Source organism: Pteropus medius, unplaced genomic scaffold (assembly GCF_902729225.1).
Source record: "Pteropus medius unplaced genomic scaffold, Ma_sr-lr_union100, whole genome shotgun sequence".
Lineage (NCBI taxonomy): Eukaryota > Metazoa > Chordata > Mammalia > Chiroptera > Pteropodidae > Pteropus > Pteropus medius.
In genome coordinates this window covers 11,360,820-11,379,288 of record NW_024344240.1, presented here as the reverse complement: position 1 = coordinate 11,379,288, position 18,469 = coordinate 11,360,820, and the positions used below count along the sequence as shown (strand labels likewise).

Below are 18,469 nucleotides of genomic sequence, written 5' to 3'. Positions count from 1 at the left end.
TGTTGATAACAGTAGGTTGCATAGAAAGAGTACAAGAGAGCCCCAATTCCAGATTCAAATTTTTATTATATTTAAGTTATTGATACCTATCTGAAAATCACTTCAGAAAGTGTATTTTTTTCTAAGTCAGAAATTCATTATTAAAACCAGTTTTGAAATGAAATATTATTAACTTACTAAATAATCTGTGGCTGAATCATTGTCTTCAGTAAGAACTTGTAAGCAATTATATTTATAAAGCTTGTGAGATGGAGAAATATCAAAGGACTATAAATAAGAAATATAATATAACAATGCATCCTGGCAAGTCCTGTGAAAAATGTAAATAACCAGCCTACTTAGGTACTATTCATTACAACTTAAAAAAACTTCATGTAACCATTCATTATATTTAAGTAAGAACAATGGTTACAATGACAATCATTCATTAAATGCTTATTAATGAATCAAAGTAGCAAGCTACAGGGTGGGGGACACATCTGATTTATGTGCATCGGTTCCTCACATTCTATATATCTTTGAGCATGTAGAATGTTTTTTCATTTCCCACAGGAGCCTTAATAAATTACCCCATTCAATCATTACCAACTAACTTCAGAGTAGGTCTGCAAGATGAAATGTATTTTCAATCTCTATATAGTTGCCTTATACTTGTATCTCATTTTTTATTAAAAATGTCACCTAGATTTTACAAATGAGGAAATTGAGAAGTAAGTGGCTAGATAAAACACAAAATATCATAAATGTGGAAAATGCTAAGCTGCAACTCAACCCAGATGACATGACCTAAAAGCACATTGCTTTTACCACTTGGTACAGAATAATCACAAACTTTCTGACAATCCAACTCAGGTGAAAATTCTACTCTTTCTTGCTCCTAGAAAATTGTTTTCTAGTTTGTGATACATTGGCCATCGAGTTCATTTCACTTTGCCTGAGGCTTATCTGTTGAATTAAAGAAATAAGGAAGAGCAATAAGAATCCATGGTTGACCTTTAGAAATGCTTCTGCTGTATATGCTATTCAATTCTTAAAGTGGGCGGGGGGGTAATGTAGCATATAAAATGCACATTAGTTCTAATGTTAACCTTAACATAAAAACAGTATATAAAAGTGGTAATAAAATCAAGATACAAAACTTAAAATGCAAGAAAATGATCATAAATGATTTTAAATGTGCTTAAAAATAACAATAAAGATTTAGGCAACAAACAAGCACCTGCTATATCCCTGGCACTGACAAGGTAGAAGCTTCATATTTCTCATTTCTAATTCATAGTAGGGGTTAGAATACTCATTTTATGCATGAAGAGGAAGGCTCAGGAATGATAACATTACTTACACAAGGACAGTTAGTTAATAATCGTATCCTAAAAGATCTGAATGGCTCTAAAGCCCATGCTTTTTGCATTGCACCAAATTGTCTACCATATATAGTTATTAATTATTGAATACCCACTAAAGTCTTTAATATAATATCTTACATGTTTACATTATCCCTACACTATAATTATATCACTCTCATTTTACAAATGAAGTGACTGTGGCTCACTGAGCTTAACCAACTTGCTCGCTCAGTGTTAAAAAACAAGCAAATGTCAGACTCAGGATTCAGATTAGAGTTCTCTGACTCTTTCTACTAAACCATTCTGTCTAAATACTATAAAAAATAATTACAGATGGGATATAACCTCAAAAAGTACCATCAACGGATTCAGTTTTAGGAGAGAAAAATAAAATATAGCTATAGATATAGATAATACAGATATAAAGATTCCTTACACTTGATTAAAATATTAAAATCACTAAAATTCCACAAAGGAATTGGCCACACACAAAAAAGTTCAGTAAATTCAATAAATAAGGAAATTAAGATGCTTCGTTAGAATTGAGTAGAGGGAGGAGGTTAAGCCATCTTCTCTGGTACTGTAATTCTTCTTAACTTGTAATAATAGAAAAAAAAAATTTATAATACCCAGGAGGAAAGAAGCAATAATGACTATTTTTCCTTCTCATCCTGAAAAAAAAAAAAAAACATAATAGAAGCACTTTGGTAAGAATGAGAAGATTTGCTGTGCGATGATGTAGTGATCAGGTTTATCACCCAGATTTATTTCCGATTCACTCACAGACAAAGGGGATTTGGATGTCTCCAGGCTGGCTTCAGGCAGATATAAACCAGTTTCAGATGTAGAACAAATAATATCACTCTCCCTCCCTAAAAAGCCCAGGTCTAAATAACCCAGGCAAAAGCTAACTCCTTAAAGGAAAAAATACTGGATTATTGATGATGTAATAGTCCAATTCTCACTGATTCTCGAATTTCAAGTTACTGGACAGCTCAGGCTTGCAGATAAAGAATAGAGCATGTGGGACAAAGTACCCACATTTGCTAGTGTTACCTTTTGTTTCTCCTGCCCTTCTCAAAACAGTATATTTCTATGTTAAGATTCAGTTTAGATTCCTTATTTTTTCTTTCAGTTTTATTGATGTAATTAACATACAGTAAAGTATAAGTTTAAGGTATACTGCATAATAACTTGACATATATATTGTGAAATGATTATCAAAATAAATTTAGTTAATATCCATCATCTCATACAGATTTTAAAAAAAGAAAAAATTATTATTTTTTTAATCGTGATGAGAGCTTTTAGGATCTACTCTCTTAGCAACTTTCAAATATGTCATATAGCAGTGTTATTAAAGTCATTATGCTGTTTATTACATCCCCAGTACTTATAACTAGAAGTTTGTACCTTTTGACCACCTTCATCCAATTCCCCCATGCCCCAGATTCCCTATTTAAAAAAAAAAAAACTTTTGTGACCACCCTTACCAAAAGTGATTACCCCTTACTCAACTCTCAACTCTTATAGTAATTGTTAACTGTCCTTTAAAAAAAATTCTTGAATACATATCTTACACATCAGTTTAGGTTAACCAACATGGATAATGAACATGATGGTAACCATAAAGGTTAATGAGATATCACTTATTCCTGCCTTCATGGTACTTACAATCTAGTAGCAAATAAATATATTTACTAGTATTTTCCAAGTTTGATTTTTGAGTGCACATGAAACAAATTATGCAACCTTTTTCTTTTAATTTAGTATGTATAAATTTCATTTACTCTGTGTTTTAAAATATGATTTCATAGATATCATGGTTTAGAATTAAAAAAAATAACAAGTAAATAATACTAAAGATGGTAAGTAGCCATGAGCAAATTGCGACAATGGAACAGGAGTAAATGAAGTGTGAACAACACCAAACTGCATATACCTAGCTATAATTCAAGAAATCATAAAAGTTTCAGAAGTATGTTTGTAAAAAAGTTGCTACACCATCACTCTGCAAAGAAAATCTATTTCTATAAAAGGCCTCACAGAGGTTATAGCATTTTTCTGGACTCAAAAGAACAGTGGAAACACTCATAAAACAGCCCCACATGATTTCTAGAAGGCTTCCTGTTGCCAAATAACAGTGAAAGTATCTCATTGCCAATACTACAAATTTTTGGATAAGTCGACTCAAGGGCAGGCATTCCACCATCATCTATCTAATTTCTAAGTTTCTCAGTCTGAAAAGCTGGCTGGTCACTAAGGTAATCATCCATTTTTTCAGAAATACTTATTTTCCAATGAAGATATCAGGTTTATGTTGGTGGTTTGTATACTTAGTGTTTTACTATGCTGGTCATTTTCTTTTAATGAGAACTTTACCGATCTTCAAGTCTGTTATGATCATTTCTTTTTACATGTTACTTTTAATTCTCTTTTTAGGAATTAATTTTGCCACATAATATACACTTTAATTAATTAGTTAAATTTGTTTCATCTACATGTTGAAATTATTTACAATTATGATGCAGCTTCGAATTATGACATATAACAAAATAGTAGCTAGATGGCTGAGTTTCAAATCCTTACTTTCCCATTAAGTAGACTACATAAGCTATTTACAGGGCTTTAGTTTTATCATCTATAAAATGAAGGCCTAAGAATAAATAACTCCTTCATCCTCCAAATGATATAATCATTTGTAGATTCACCACTGTTCAGTAATTTATATACAGTCATTTCATAAATCAGTGACAATATCTTAGTCAGTCTGAAAAGAAACTGCCCTATTCATGGATTTTCTAGATGATCTATTCAAGACAGACTATATCTAGATCAAGTCATGATTACTCTATTTTTGAATTTTTAAATATATTTTTGTCTAATTATAAATATATCTTCTAAATATAGAAAGTATGAAAGATAATAATTTTATTAAATTGAATGAATTTTATCACTCATGGATACCGATTGGTAAAATATTGGTATTTTTCCAGAATTTATTTCACATATCAAAAAAAATCAATTATATAATATGTCAAGTATTTTGATAGTTTTAAGTATTCTGATTCCTTCAAGTGTTTTATTATATTAAATAAAAATATGACAATTTTTCCAAAATTCAATTTCTCATTCAAGAGCAATATTAAATTTTGTCTTTATTCAAATTCCTCTCTCAGCTCTTTATGCAGGTACTGTACCTCCTTCAGCAACTATTATCTTATTTTGTAATAATCTTCTTTTTTTACATATCTCTTATTATTACCTGGGGATATATATGTAGCAGTGGAATTCTTGAACTAAAAAAGCACTAGCAAATTTAATAGTCAAGATACAGATTACCAAATTAGCCTACCAAAATACTCTACCAACTTCGCTTCCATAAGTCGTATATGGGGAGAATAACTTTTCTAAGCCTTCAGCAAAATGTGATTCTAATACTTTTAAAATATCTATTTTAACTTTTTTATATCTAATTTATATCTCATTTCAACTTTTATTTAAAAATATTATTAATAAAAATGCACATATTTTCACAAATATTTTTTCATAAAATTTTATCCAGAAATATTTTTTATTTGTAGATTGTTGTTTAATGGTTTTAAGCCCTTTGCAATTAAGTTATTTATCTTTCTCTTATGGTAATGCAAAAGATGGTTAAAATAGTTTTTCATTTCAGACTATTTTAATTTTCGTATAAGCAAATTGAGTTGATTTTTCCTTTGTAGCTTTATCACTATCTTTTATGCATAAAAAATTCTTCTACAGCATAGGGACATATATTCTCTTCTAATTATATAGTTTCATTACTAAAATTAGCTACTTATTCCAGAGGAAATACATTTTGCCATATGGTGTGAGGCAAGTATCGAATCTTATTCTTTTCATACATTTAATCAATTGTATCAGATCAACTTTTATTAGAACTCCTTTCCCTCACTAATAATTAATTCCACATTTATTATCTACAAAAAACTTTTCTTAATTTTTATCTGTTTCTAGAGCCTCTGTTTTGTTCTACTGGTCTGTTTTTTTATTCTTATTCCAGTTCAGCATTATTCTAATTATTGTAGCTTCTCCTAGTACAGTTGCTACTTAGTATCTAATGACAGACTATTTAGTATTCAAATACTGAGTAAAGCAAATCTCATCCATTATTCTTCTCTAAACCTTCTTGGCTTTACTTTCCTGTTAGATCTACCAGATGAATTTTGAAATCACTTTGTCAATTTTTTGATAATTTTTTAAAAATATTTATTGCTATTGAATCATTTTACGAAGACAATTTTTACAAAACTGAGTTTCCTTATTCCAGATTAGTAATGGATTCTTCGTTTACTCATATTCTCCTCCAATTTTGTATACCTATAGGACATACGTCACCAATTATAATCTTCCTGATTTCCAACTTAGCTGTGAAATGTGTATAGCCAGTCACAAAACCTTCATTTCTTTATGTATTCTAACCTAAGTTCAGAAGCTTCTAGCTTCAAAGAGTCTGGATAAATATCTGATAAATAACGGATCACATTTTATATCAACTTGGATTTAGATATTACATTTTTACCTAGTATGTCCTTGAACAGAAATTTCCAAGCAATTGCTTTTTCCAGAAATCTGTAGTCTGTCAGAACCATATGACATTAGGAGTCTATTATATCAAGAGCTTAACTTGTGATTTTAATTCTTACTTTTTACTTTACAGTGTTAGCATTAACACAGAAACCTTAGGGAGTCTGGCTTTATTAATTTATTTATGCTATAAACTTGTTACAACTATTGGATGTCAAATTTTGGAATATCTTATATTTACATCCTAAGCTTATCCTATTAAAAGACACACACGCACACACACACACACAGTCCAGTTGCCTTAGATTAGTTCCAATTGGAAATCTTCAGTAGCTAATGTATAGGGCAGAAAAAGAATTTTAAATGATTACAGAAATTAGAGAGGCTATTTAGTATCTGACAATAGACTTCAATAATTGTAAGTTTTTCCATTGGAGTGGAAGTGTTAGAAGTAGAATGAAATACGATCTAAGTCTTGTAACTCTTTACCAAGTCCTATAGCATCAAACTTAAAAGGAAAACTCTTGAAGCTTGAAAAGGTAGTTTTAAAACACAGAGAGGAAATGCAGAGGTGAGACACAAATATATGTTTTATTAAGCAAAAACACATCAAGAGGGGGGGTTAAATTTCAGTGAAAGTTAAAACAGTTCCTAATTTGTAGTGTGAGGTTATACAGAGGAAACATGTGATGTGCAATCAAAATTTAACTTGGAAAAAGGCCAGGAGCCTGTGTCAATATTTCTCTACTTGCAACTAGGGATCTGAAAGTTCTCCAGGCTAATCAATTCCCTTTATGTTTTCAAGAAGATAAATCACTAAAAATAATCAATCAACAAATGTTGGAACCAATCCTATTAAATGCTCAGAATTTTCCAAAAAGAAAAAAGCAACGGTGTGTGTGCACACCTACAAGCATGTACACTGGATAAGGTGATGATCTGGAATGGCTGAATATAACTTAAATAATTAAGAAACAGTAGAAATATGCAAGGAAGTGCTAAATTGCGTTTTAAAAAACAAGGCTTGCACAACAAAAAGAAAAAGAGAATGAGTAAATGTACTACCTTGGAAAGAATGAAAAAAATAGTATTCAGAGAACTAGGATTTGCAAACTTGCAGGAAAATGTCAGAAGAATATAATAAAAGCATTTTCAGTTAAATATATATCTTCTTAGTAATACATTTCATATGTATTCCTAGATTAAGCAATATGTCTCTATAATATGCAAAGAATAATTTATTTTATACTATAAATTTTTATATTAATATTAATTACTAAGATACATCAGAAATTTCAAAATTCATCCGATTTTTAATGAATACTTGAAAATAAGACTCTGTGACAGCTCATAAAACCCATTCCCATAATTAACGTGGGCAAAAAAGACTTACATTCTGGAAGAAAACTTTGCATGTTCTATTTTAATTCTTTATTCAACTTGAGTATGATAGTAGCTTCTCTCAATGTGGAAAAAATTAAAACTAAATAACAACTCATTTGGGTAGTTAAATGAGATTTTTATGTAGAAAACAACCTTTCCCTACATATTAAGAAAACTAGATATAAAAACATACATAGTGAAGTACATACAGTTAGTACTATATTTAATTTTTAACTTAATTTTTATTACTTGCCTATTCTAAATATGAACAATAATTCATTTTGTCAACATTGATTTTCAAGAGTGTATCTTTCATATAAGATTTTCTTCCTCATTTCAACTAAATGTCATCAAAATTGGCATCTTTTAAGAATGCCAGATTTTAAAATCTCGTTAATAAATTTTCCAAGTATAACAAAATACTCCCTCAATTTTCTGAGAACAACCCAAACCCGTATCTACTACTTAGTAAAAGATTCACTCCATGCCTATTACCCAATCAAAGAGTAAAATATATACTTCTTTCTCATTTATTTTCATCAAAGCTCAGAAAACAGACTTTTCAAGCAGAACATATTGAAATTACTTGGGAATCAGAGAATAAAAAAGAAAGGTATTAATTTGAGTGTTTTCATTTCCCTATAATTCAATTTAAAAATAAAGTTTACAATTAAGCTTCAATCTTTCTGTTTACCACTAAACTGGCAATAGTAAGAATTAATGTAACAGGTGGGCTTGTGTAGCTTTAATAGCAATGAAATATAATCAAATGTCTCATATCATATGTCCAGGAAGTAAGTGACATCTAGACCTAAGCAAGATCCTTAGGCAACACTACTATTGGCATAAAAGCGTTCAAACTCCCCACAGGGACCATATATCTTTAGGCTGGGAATTTAATTGAAACTTTAAACAAAATATATTACCCATTTAATGCAGCTGAACTAGATGCAGGCCTTTGTAGTGCTTAGACTAGTGCCTAGCAAATTAATGTTTGTAACCATAGTACATAATGTAGAATTATATCAAGCATGAATGGTAAAAAGAAAAAAAAAAATTAAACCACTGCAGTTTTATAATGAGAAATTAACTTTTAGAAGAAAAATTTAGATATTTGGACCTATATTTTATATATTTACTCTTTTTGATACACAGCCAAAGTTCATAATTTCCTTGTCTTGTTGGCTCCCCATATAAAAGTGAACTTCAAAAATCTCTCCAAGTTACATTTCACTTTTCTGGACTATTAAACTACACACCTAGCACTGGTCTCCTGGTCTTGTCTCTTCTGACAATGGACATATGAAAGTGATATTAATAGATTTATTTTAAAAATTAGAAGTTACTATTCTTTTTGGAGATATTTAGATCAATGGTTAATCCAGTTATATGGTCATATATATAGGACTGACTCACTGATTTGTTTCAAGAGTGCCAATGGAAGCAATCATAGGAAAATCACCAGAACTCAAAATAAGGGGAAGCAGGTGGTATAAAAAGCTTAACACTACTGGAGTGTTAATGCTTCTACACTTGAAAGATGTGAAGTTCAAATCTCACACAGTTAAAAACCATCTCTTTCACAGTTGGCATGTTAAATGCCTCAAGCAATCCACTTAAGAACATCCAGTCATAGAACGAAACATTAAGCATGTAAACCATTACATCAAAAATTTGCTCTGAATATCTCTATTCTAAGTACATTCTGGAATAAGATGAGGTACACACACGCACACGCACACACACATGCACACACACACACGCACACACACACACTCGAGTCAAGAAAAATAAATGATTCAGCTAAAAAAATGGGCCATTCTGAAGGCTGAGAAACAGTCTTCTTTTACAGCTATTCTACCAACTAAACTATACATACTTCAATATATATAGTTTATGTATACATAAACTATACATACTATATATACTTCAAGTAGCATTAGGATCAATTAACAAGCGAGAATTATTGCATTTTGTTTTCAGGAGGTACATTTGACGTCTCCTTTGTCAGTTATTATCTGAACAGTAGTAAGAAATCTAAATATCACTGGTAGCCCTTTATAATACTTAACTCTTTCATTCCATAATTTTCTTTCTCAAAAATACTTTTCTAAAATTTGGACAAGCTTTCTACTCCAAAAACTGCTCTAATAAATTCACTGTTTCCTATCAATGGTTCTTTCCCCATTCTCTCTAAATAGCTCAAAAAAGTTGGAGCAATCTCTCATAATTAAAGAGCTGCTTTCATGAAACTGAAAATTAAATCAAGATTTCTCTCTTATTAGAGAATATGAGGAGAAAACATCTTTTCAATGTCAAACCTATGTAAGTAAAAGATTTGTTATTTACAGGCTGGTGAAGGAAAATATATTTTCCAATACTGAGACGGGATTTTATAAGCAACAGGGATGTATATGAAAAACAAACAAAGAATTACCAGGAATAACAGAATCAAAATGATATGATCAAAATAAGGGCAAATAAGAATAAATGGCAATGGATCCTTACCATGCAATTCCCCTGGAAGAAGTATAAAATCTCTCCCTAAGGTAAAAGTATATCACCTATAATAAACACAATTTTTAATAGAAAAATATAAATATGTATGCAAATTGTGATACTAGTGTCACCTTAGAAATATAAAAGCTTGAGATTTTTCTTGTTTGGTTTGGTTTGTCCAGTCTAGTCAACATAGCACAACCTACATAGTTATGGACAAAATATTCTCACACTTAGAATAATATAGTTTTCAACTTCATTTGTAGGCATTTTCTTTTTAAGGAAAGCTACTAAAGAATGATAGAAGAACTGTGAAATTTCCCAGAAAGTTCTCTGAGAACAGGAACCTTATAGACCATTTTCATTTCATGCTGTCATTACCACTGTACTGAGTGGACAGTAAATGACTTTACTTATTTATTTTTGGGGGGCAAAACAGAGTTTATTCTAAACATAGTGATTATAGACTACAATGATAAAGCAGTAACTCTAGGTTCTTACTCCATGAAACACATTACGCTGCTTTATTCTCAGAATATATTACCAAGATGAAATGGCCTAAATTGCTATGTAATTAAACCTAACAATTACTCTTCATTGAGAAAGCAGAGTAATTTTATTTTAAATGGTAAATAGGCTTAAAATGACCTTTGGGATTAGAAGGGCTCTAACCAATAAAAGTAATTGGAAGTTACAACCTAATTTAGTTTCTCGAAATATTTTAGGATTATTCAAGAAGCAATGTTTAAGTGGACTTTTTAAGAGAAATAATTATAGAGGAAGAAAAGAAAAATTGAGGATGGCTAGAAATTATCCTACATAAATATGTTTTAATTCCTTGCATATTTAATGCGTCTGTAATAAAACTACAATTTAACAGGGATTTTATTCCTTCTGTTAATATGAAGTTTTTGTTATATATCTATGCAATATATAATAAAATATATTTATATTTCATATATATATATATATATATATATATATATATGTAGAAATTTCACTGATTTTTAAATGGGTAAAGAAGAGTTATATTGACACAGTAAAGAACATGCCAGTTTTGGTAACACAAAAGATCTATATAGAAAAAAGCACTTGAATTTGAGTTAGGAAGCTACACTTCTGGGTCTAACACAAGCTATGTAATCCTGAACATATCAACTTAACTCTTTGGGAGTTAAGTTTTATTTTGTAAAATAAAAGACATTATGTTATGAGAATTTTTAAAATATGAGTCTTCAATAGCTAACATTCTATGATTCTAAAATACACCTATAATTTGAGAATCAAAGAGAAAACGAGACTGAATAAGGGTCTGTAATGGATGTCAGAATAAAAAATAATTTTGACTAAGTCTAGAGAAAAAATATGTCATGATAGGAATAATAGAAGAAACTATAACCTACGTATGACAATTTTAATTTAGAAGGAGTACTCTATTAATGGAATGAAGTTAATTGGGCATTAATTGAGTGTGCTGTTTCACTTTTGGTTAACATACTTAATAGTAAAAGAAGGATTTTGACTGTGGTTACTGAGAAACAAGGGGATATGGACTTTGAGAGAAAATATAGCAATTCTAGGCAAGATATGACTAAATATAATCCCTGTTGAACGTCATTGACTACAAAGCCATCACAATGACAAAATCTTATCTATTGAGAAATCATATTTACATCAGTAAATATAAAAAGAACCGACAGAAAATATAATCACTGAATTTTAGAGCTTAAAAACCCACAGAAATAATAATGATTTTAAGGGAAGGTAATCTTATGAAACACTTACTAGGCCAGGCATTTGGTCCAATAATTTTACCTTCATTATCTCAATCAATATTTGAACTGATACTGCTATTACAGTCATCTAAAAGAAGAGGAAACTGAAGATTCAGATAAGAAATTTGCCCAAGGTCACTCAGCTAGTAAGTATCAAACCCATGATTTGAACCTGGGCTATCTGACTTTACACTATACTGACTCTCCATTTAATCTAACCTATTCTCTCAAGAAGAAACTGAGGCCCACAGAAATAAAGTCACACAACTGGTTAGAAGCAATTTTAACAGTTATTTTGTGATTTGGTCTCTAAATAGTTCATGTATTCTCATACTTTGCTAATTACAACCACCACCTAGGTGAAAGTTTAATTTTTGTTTATAAAATAATATTTAGTATCTGCTTTACATTATTTGTATATATTTGTAATTCACATGATTCTGGATGGGATGATACTCCTCAATTAGTATTATTCTGTCATCTTGGTCTTATGAATTCAAAGAGAATAGCGAGTATATATCTTTTAAATAGTTTTTTTTTTTAATTTACTTATAAACTGCCAGAGTAAAAATAAGTAGAAAGATAAGATATAGAAAAATTTAAATTGGGAAGTAAATTAATCAAACTTGTTATTTTTTCATTAATACACAAATGGGAAGATATGCTCCTTTGGTGTTCAGGATAAATCAACTACTGACATGTAGCATAGAGTAATATAAACTTTTCGCAAAATATTCAAGCAAAGGGAAAATGCAAAGGACGAGAGGTTATTTTTAAGCAAATGCAATGAATTGAGTTATTAAACTAATAATAACATTCAAATATAATTGTATTTTTTACACATATTCCTTTATTTCTCCTGACCTCCAAATAAAAAGAAAAAATCGGATGAAAAAAATATTTGTATATATACACACAAGTGCTGGGGGGTAGTGGTCGTAAAGGGGAAAATGAATGAGCCATGAGAAAAATAAATACTTGCAGGTTAAATCTAGCCAGACATTATAATTCATCACTTGTCTCTAAAGGGCACTAATAATATGTAAATGTGCGAATTAGAAAACACATTTGAGGTTGTTGATAAACTTGATAGGATAATCAGCACATGCTGACAGACTAATGAAACTGATGAACTGATAAGGCAGCTTATCTCCTGGGCCATTTTTTTCTTGTCAAATGGAGGCTAATCAAAATGTATTAGGAGTTAAAGAAAACATGCAGAAGATTTCAACTATTTCATTAGGGGGTGAACTCACTCTCTAAGAAAATTATAGTTTTGTGAACAATTGAAAGTACAAAACCTGGTCAGACAACAGACCTTCATATAATATTAAACAGAAAGCAGCCACAATAATTACGGAAGAAATCTGCAATTTTAAATTATATTGGGATTCTCCCCTCGCAAATTATTAGAGTGCTTTGCAGAGTCCAAGCAAAGCAACTACCTCTTTCTATAATGGAAAGTAAGACAAAGGACTACACAATAACCCCAGGGACACACTTATCTTTCACTGCCTGTGTGAGCTCAGCATCTGTGTAACCATATGAGACACAGATCCCCATGCATCGGCCGAATTGTCAATCAAATTTATTTACATAAAATAATCGAATGAGTTGTCTGAAATCACTAACTATAGTGAATACCACACTTCCTATTAACAATAAAGATGCCAAACGCAGTCTGTTGCCAAGGATCTCAAAGTCCTTTCCTAATTTAAAGAAAGACATCTTTTTTCATAATTGTGGGAAATTGGGAATAATGCCTTCCCAAGCGTTGGCATTAAGAATGAAATCACAAATTAAAATCATGGTGCCTCTTTAGATAAAGCTAGAGAAAATGATCCTTTTCGTATTCATTTTGACAGGAATAACCATCCATTATTAATACAGAAAGGTTCATTCAACCGATAAATCTATACACTCGAGGCAAACGCTTTATGGATATGTACATTTCATCTGACAGACACGGTAAAATACTGGACAGTCAAAGGCACTGTTTTAATTTGTAAGAGGTTAGGGCAAAAGTTCATTTAATGAAGGAAAATTTTAACTTTTAGCAATTATAGCAAAGAGAAAAAGAAACAGCAACTAGATATCCCAATGTCCTTTTTAATACGAACATTAAATCATTCTACTGCTACATAGACTAACTGGGGGTGGGAGTCCCAGAGACATGGAAAGAATATATTAACCTCTTCCAAATCATAATGTTTTTTTTCTGTTTATTGACCCATGCCTCATTCTGTCTCTAAACTATTTCTAAAATTTCTACCATTTAAAAAAAAGACAAAATTAATGTCCTTAACAGGCATATATTTTCCAGTTTGGGAGGATTTAAGATTTTTTTTTTATGTGTGTGTGTTGAGACATATACCTAATATCGAATTTCTCAAATCATAGACTATAGAAGCATAAAATAATCCTACAGACCATGTAGTCTCATTTATTTTACAAGCATGAAAGAGGCCTAGAAATATTTTAAAATTTAACTAAGTTTAAAGAAAAAAGGAAATCTGAGTTTGCAATTTATGTTTTGGAGAAAAAGAAATATTTGATTTGAGGACAAAAGTAACCCCTTCTCTCCTCTCTCTTATCTTGAAATAATAAAGTCAACTCATCAGCAGAGAATCTTAAACGTTACAGAGTCTGTAAACTTTATAGACTACATTATAATGAATAGGGAGTTTTCAATTGTGCCCACCATCAAATAGTTGTAATAAAAGTGGACTGCAAAGCCATCATGAATCAATTGCAGGTGATAGGTAGAAATTTAATTAGAAATTCTAGTTCTTAATCTCCTGTACTTAGAAAAACCCATGCCCTTGCTTAGGTACTTTGACTAATAAGAAAATTAAGCTAATCATCCTCATGTAGAAAAAGGAATAACTGTAGTAGCACATTTACATTCTTCATAGTATTGTTTTCATTCTAAAATACTAACTCTGAAAACACCTACCCAAAGCCTAATCAGTGAAAACCATACAGGTCAATTCAGTTATTCTCATCTTTTATGAGCATCTCTTATTTCTATCTCATAGCATGTTTACTTTTGAGGATCTTCTGATTAATAAAATATGACAATAATATGATAAAAATTATCATGAATTTGATATATTAATTAAAATCTATGTATATTTTATTCATCTTTTTCAATCTCTCATGTCCAGCTAATATTTAACACTGGAATAGGTTTGTGAGTTCCTTGTAACAACTCTGGGATCTAGCCAATTTGTTGATAATCACTATGTTAACGCACTTACTTGCTCTAGTAAGAACAAGTGTGCTTTGTGAAAACTGAAATGTGATACCTAATTGTGAATAAGGTGTTTTGGTAAGGATTAATGTCATAACTTACTAGAATTCCATTTAACAGTAGCTCAGGTTTTAATTTCTCTACAAGTCTTTGAAATATCAATTAAAATATTAATGTTTTACTTACCCATCATGTTGTACAAGCTCTGCGGGGCAAATTGCCTTGGCATTTTCTGAATTGCTTCTTTATATACACTAAGGGCATCCTAATTTAAGAAACAACAAAAACAAACAAACAAACAAAAAACTGATAAAGTACAAGGATAGTCACCAAAAATAAAATAAGAATATCCTTCCAAATGCTATTTCTAAATGTTTCATTGGAGGAAAATAGTTGAGCTGTCCTTTGATATCATACTACCTTAATTTCATGAATGACAAATTTAACCTGGCCAGTGAAGAAGGCCATATAAAAATTTAGTTTAATAAGAAGTTGCATGTTACCAATGCTCCTTTATTTTGATATAATTTTTTAATTCACAGATTATTATATTAAAATACTAGAAAAAGTCATATTTGGAAGTTACCTAGAGACATCTAAAATCTATAGTTACTTTAAGTCTGACAACCAAGTAGGATCAAAATGAGATATCAAATAACAAATCTTTAGCTATTGAGACCCACTAAGATTATTAAATGCAATTATTTTAAAGATTGTATCTCTATTGTTATATTGCATTAATACATCCTGTAAGAGTATGTAGGGGTGTGGTTTGAGAGAGAGAGGAGGAGCGATACTGAATGTAAGAGAAGAAACCCAAGTGGACATGCTTCTTGTGAGAGAAAGGAAAAACAGAAAGCAACAGATGAACAAACTGGGTCAGCCTCCCAACTTCTTGTACAAGGTCCTGTCTCCATCACCCTTCCTCTCTCCCAAGTAAAAACAAACAAACAAACAAAAAAACCCCAAAAAACATAAAATTAATTTTTGTTACATTATTGTTTTAAAAAGAATTTTAAAAAAAGGGTAAGATTTACATCAAATCTTAACACCTAATACTCAGAGGACAATGTATTTTTTAACATCAAACACTGGATATAAGATAACATAATAATGTGTCTTGGATCATAAAAGCAGAGATGGTGAGTAGGCAAATAAGCTGGAGAAGCAATCCATGTTATTTTCCTTTCTTGAAGAGTTGCTCTGAGAAATTCACAGTAAATAAATTTAAGTTTTCTTCAGCAGAGGTTTTTTTATTATTAAATTTATTGGGATCACATTGGTTAATAAGATTATATGTTTCAAGTGTACAATTCTATAATACATCATCTGTATATTGTATTGTGTGCTCATTACCCAAAGTCAAGTCTCTTCTGTTACCATATATTTGACCCTCTTTGCCCTCTCCTATCTCCTCCCCTCCCCCTTTTCCTCTGGTAACCACATACTGTTGTCTGTATCTATGAGTTTTTTTGTTTGTTTATTTGTTGCTTTCTTTTTTTGTTTCTGTTTTCAGTTGATGTTCACCATAAAATCCTTTTAACAAAAATACATAATAGCTTCTGAATTGATCAGTGTCCCTGCAATGATATCTGTCATAGGGTAGAAAACAGAGTCTGGATCAGAACAAGGGGGAAGAGGAAAAGGGCAGAGAGGTTTTACCCTGACCTCGTAGTGTCCCTGCTCATGATAGAGTTTTCCCAGGTTGTACAGACAGCTGGTAACCGAGCTTTTATGTGCGTGAGGGTCCTTTAGGTTTTCATCAGGGATCTCGGAACACTTTAGGAATGTGCGTCGGGCTTCTTCCATCTTTCCTTGGTTCATTAGAATAATACCGGTGTTTAAATATGCAGCTGAGGGGGAAAAGTGGAAATATAAATGTGAGAAGATGATGTACACTGTGGATACAATAAAGCTACCTTTACTTCAATTTCGTTTCTATGGCTTTTTTTCTGATTTTAAAAGAAAATCAAGAAATAAATACTCAGTGGACAACTAATGTTGTAGGAAGTGCAGTTGTCCCTGAAAAATATGTCTGCCCTCAAGAAGTTAAAAATATTTTGAGCTTAAAATCTAGATGAATAAAAATTGTATTTATCTTAATATATTACAAGTGACAAACAGATATCAAATCATGATTAAATTGAGAAAGATATAATTGTTAGAAGCTCATAATTTGGCAAGCATCCACAAATAGAAATACCATGGTTTTCTTTTGTTTTGTTTTGCTTCGTTTTTTTTCCTGTGAGGCTGTAAGTCACCAAGATAATCTTCATGGATAAAGAAGGAAAGAGGTATATTTTTAAAAGCTTGAATATTACTTACAAGCTAGTGTAGGCCTGCTCCCGATCGCCAATTTATAATAATGTAGTGCTTCTGCAAACCTGCTGTTCTCCTGTAGAAGTAACCCTCTGCATGAGGAAAATAGAAATTTGGAGATAGGACTGTATTACTATACATAAAACAACAAATTTTTATTTTATACTTCAAAACTAAAAATGGCTAAGGAGCCATAAAAATCCTGACCTGGTACTATAAAAATAAATTCTAAATAAAAAGAAATTATTCCTCAGAAGAGAAAACATTGGAAAGCCATCAGTGGCGTTTATGTTGCATTTGAAATTATTAAGAAGTATTTTCAAAAAGCCCTTTATCCCCATTGAACTTTCCTCTTTCCAGAATTCTTTTCTCTCCTGCTGGAATTACAAACCACGTGATTTCGTTCTGAGAGCATGTACATTTTTATACCTACTTCGGAAAGGAAATTTGCCTAAGGTTGTTTTTATATATTTTATATGAAACATATATTTTATATGTTTTATATATTTTATATCGCTAGCCATATTGCTTGAGAAGTACTGGCCCATAACTGCCCGAAAAGCAAAGGTAATCTAGGTCAATAGGGTAGAGTCAGAATTTCATCAGATGCCATAAAGGAACAAAAAAAAGGACTGAAGACTATCCACATTGTTATTTCCAGATTATTTTTATTTTGTAAAACGAGCTTGAATTTCGGAGAACTGGGCACATTTCAGTTCACTGTTGTGACACACGCTTCTCCCTACAGATCCTCAGACTGCATGCCCTACTCCCTCCCCAGGAGGCTCCTTAGGTAGTGGCCACAGGGATTACCCCAGCCATTCCCAGATCCTACCCTCATGACCTAAATAAGAATCAATTATAATCACCACTAAGAAAAAAAGGTGTCAGGGAACTGGACTGAGTTCGAAAAGCTCTCACAGAGGGCTTGTCTGCCTATCCTTATTCTCTTGTAATCAGCAAGCATCTCACAGACTTTTGGCACCTCTGTTGGGCTTGAGTACTACTGTCATCAGCCTCAAATTGGAGATTCTATTTGCCAGCTGCAGAGGTCTTTACAAGGCTGGCAAAAAGGAGCTCTACAAAACACAAAGCTTACTGATAAAAACTTATCATTTAGTAGAGTGTTTTAAAATACACTGCTTATTATTTAATGGGCATCACTGAAAAATTATCTAAAGCAAATCATTTTGAAATTAAAGACTGCTCATTGTTGTCATTAGCATATATCAACCTCATTATTTTTAATACTATTTATTAAAAGTCATTTGAATAGACCAAACCATTCCAAAACACATTAATATCTCACTCACACACACACA

The 18,469-nt window shown here is 31.2% G+C and overlaps 1 protein-coding gene across 4 annotated transcripts in view; it reads right to left on the bottom strand.

Annotated features, from left to right (window-relative positions):
* TMTC2 (transmembrane O-mannosyltransferase targeting cadherins 2) overlaps window positions 1-18,469 on the bottom strand; it is a 346,015-nt gene that overhangs the window by 101,320 nt on the left and 226,226 nt on the right. For all 4 annotated transcript variants that reach the window (XM_039868970.1, XM_039868969.1, XM_039868971.1 and 1 more), the window contains 3 exons: window positions 17,154-17,239; window positions 16,497-16,681; window positions 15,015-15,093 (listed from right to left, as the gene is read on the bottom strand). In XM_039868970.1, coding sequence (XP_039724904.1) covers window positions 15,015-15,093; window positions 16,497-16,681; window positions 17,154-17,239 — 350 coding nt within the window. The remainder of the gene's footprint in view (window positions 1-15,014; window positions 15,094-16,496; window positions 16,682-17,153; window positions 17,240-18,469) is intronic.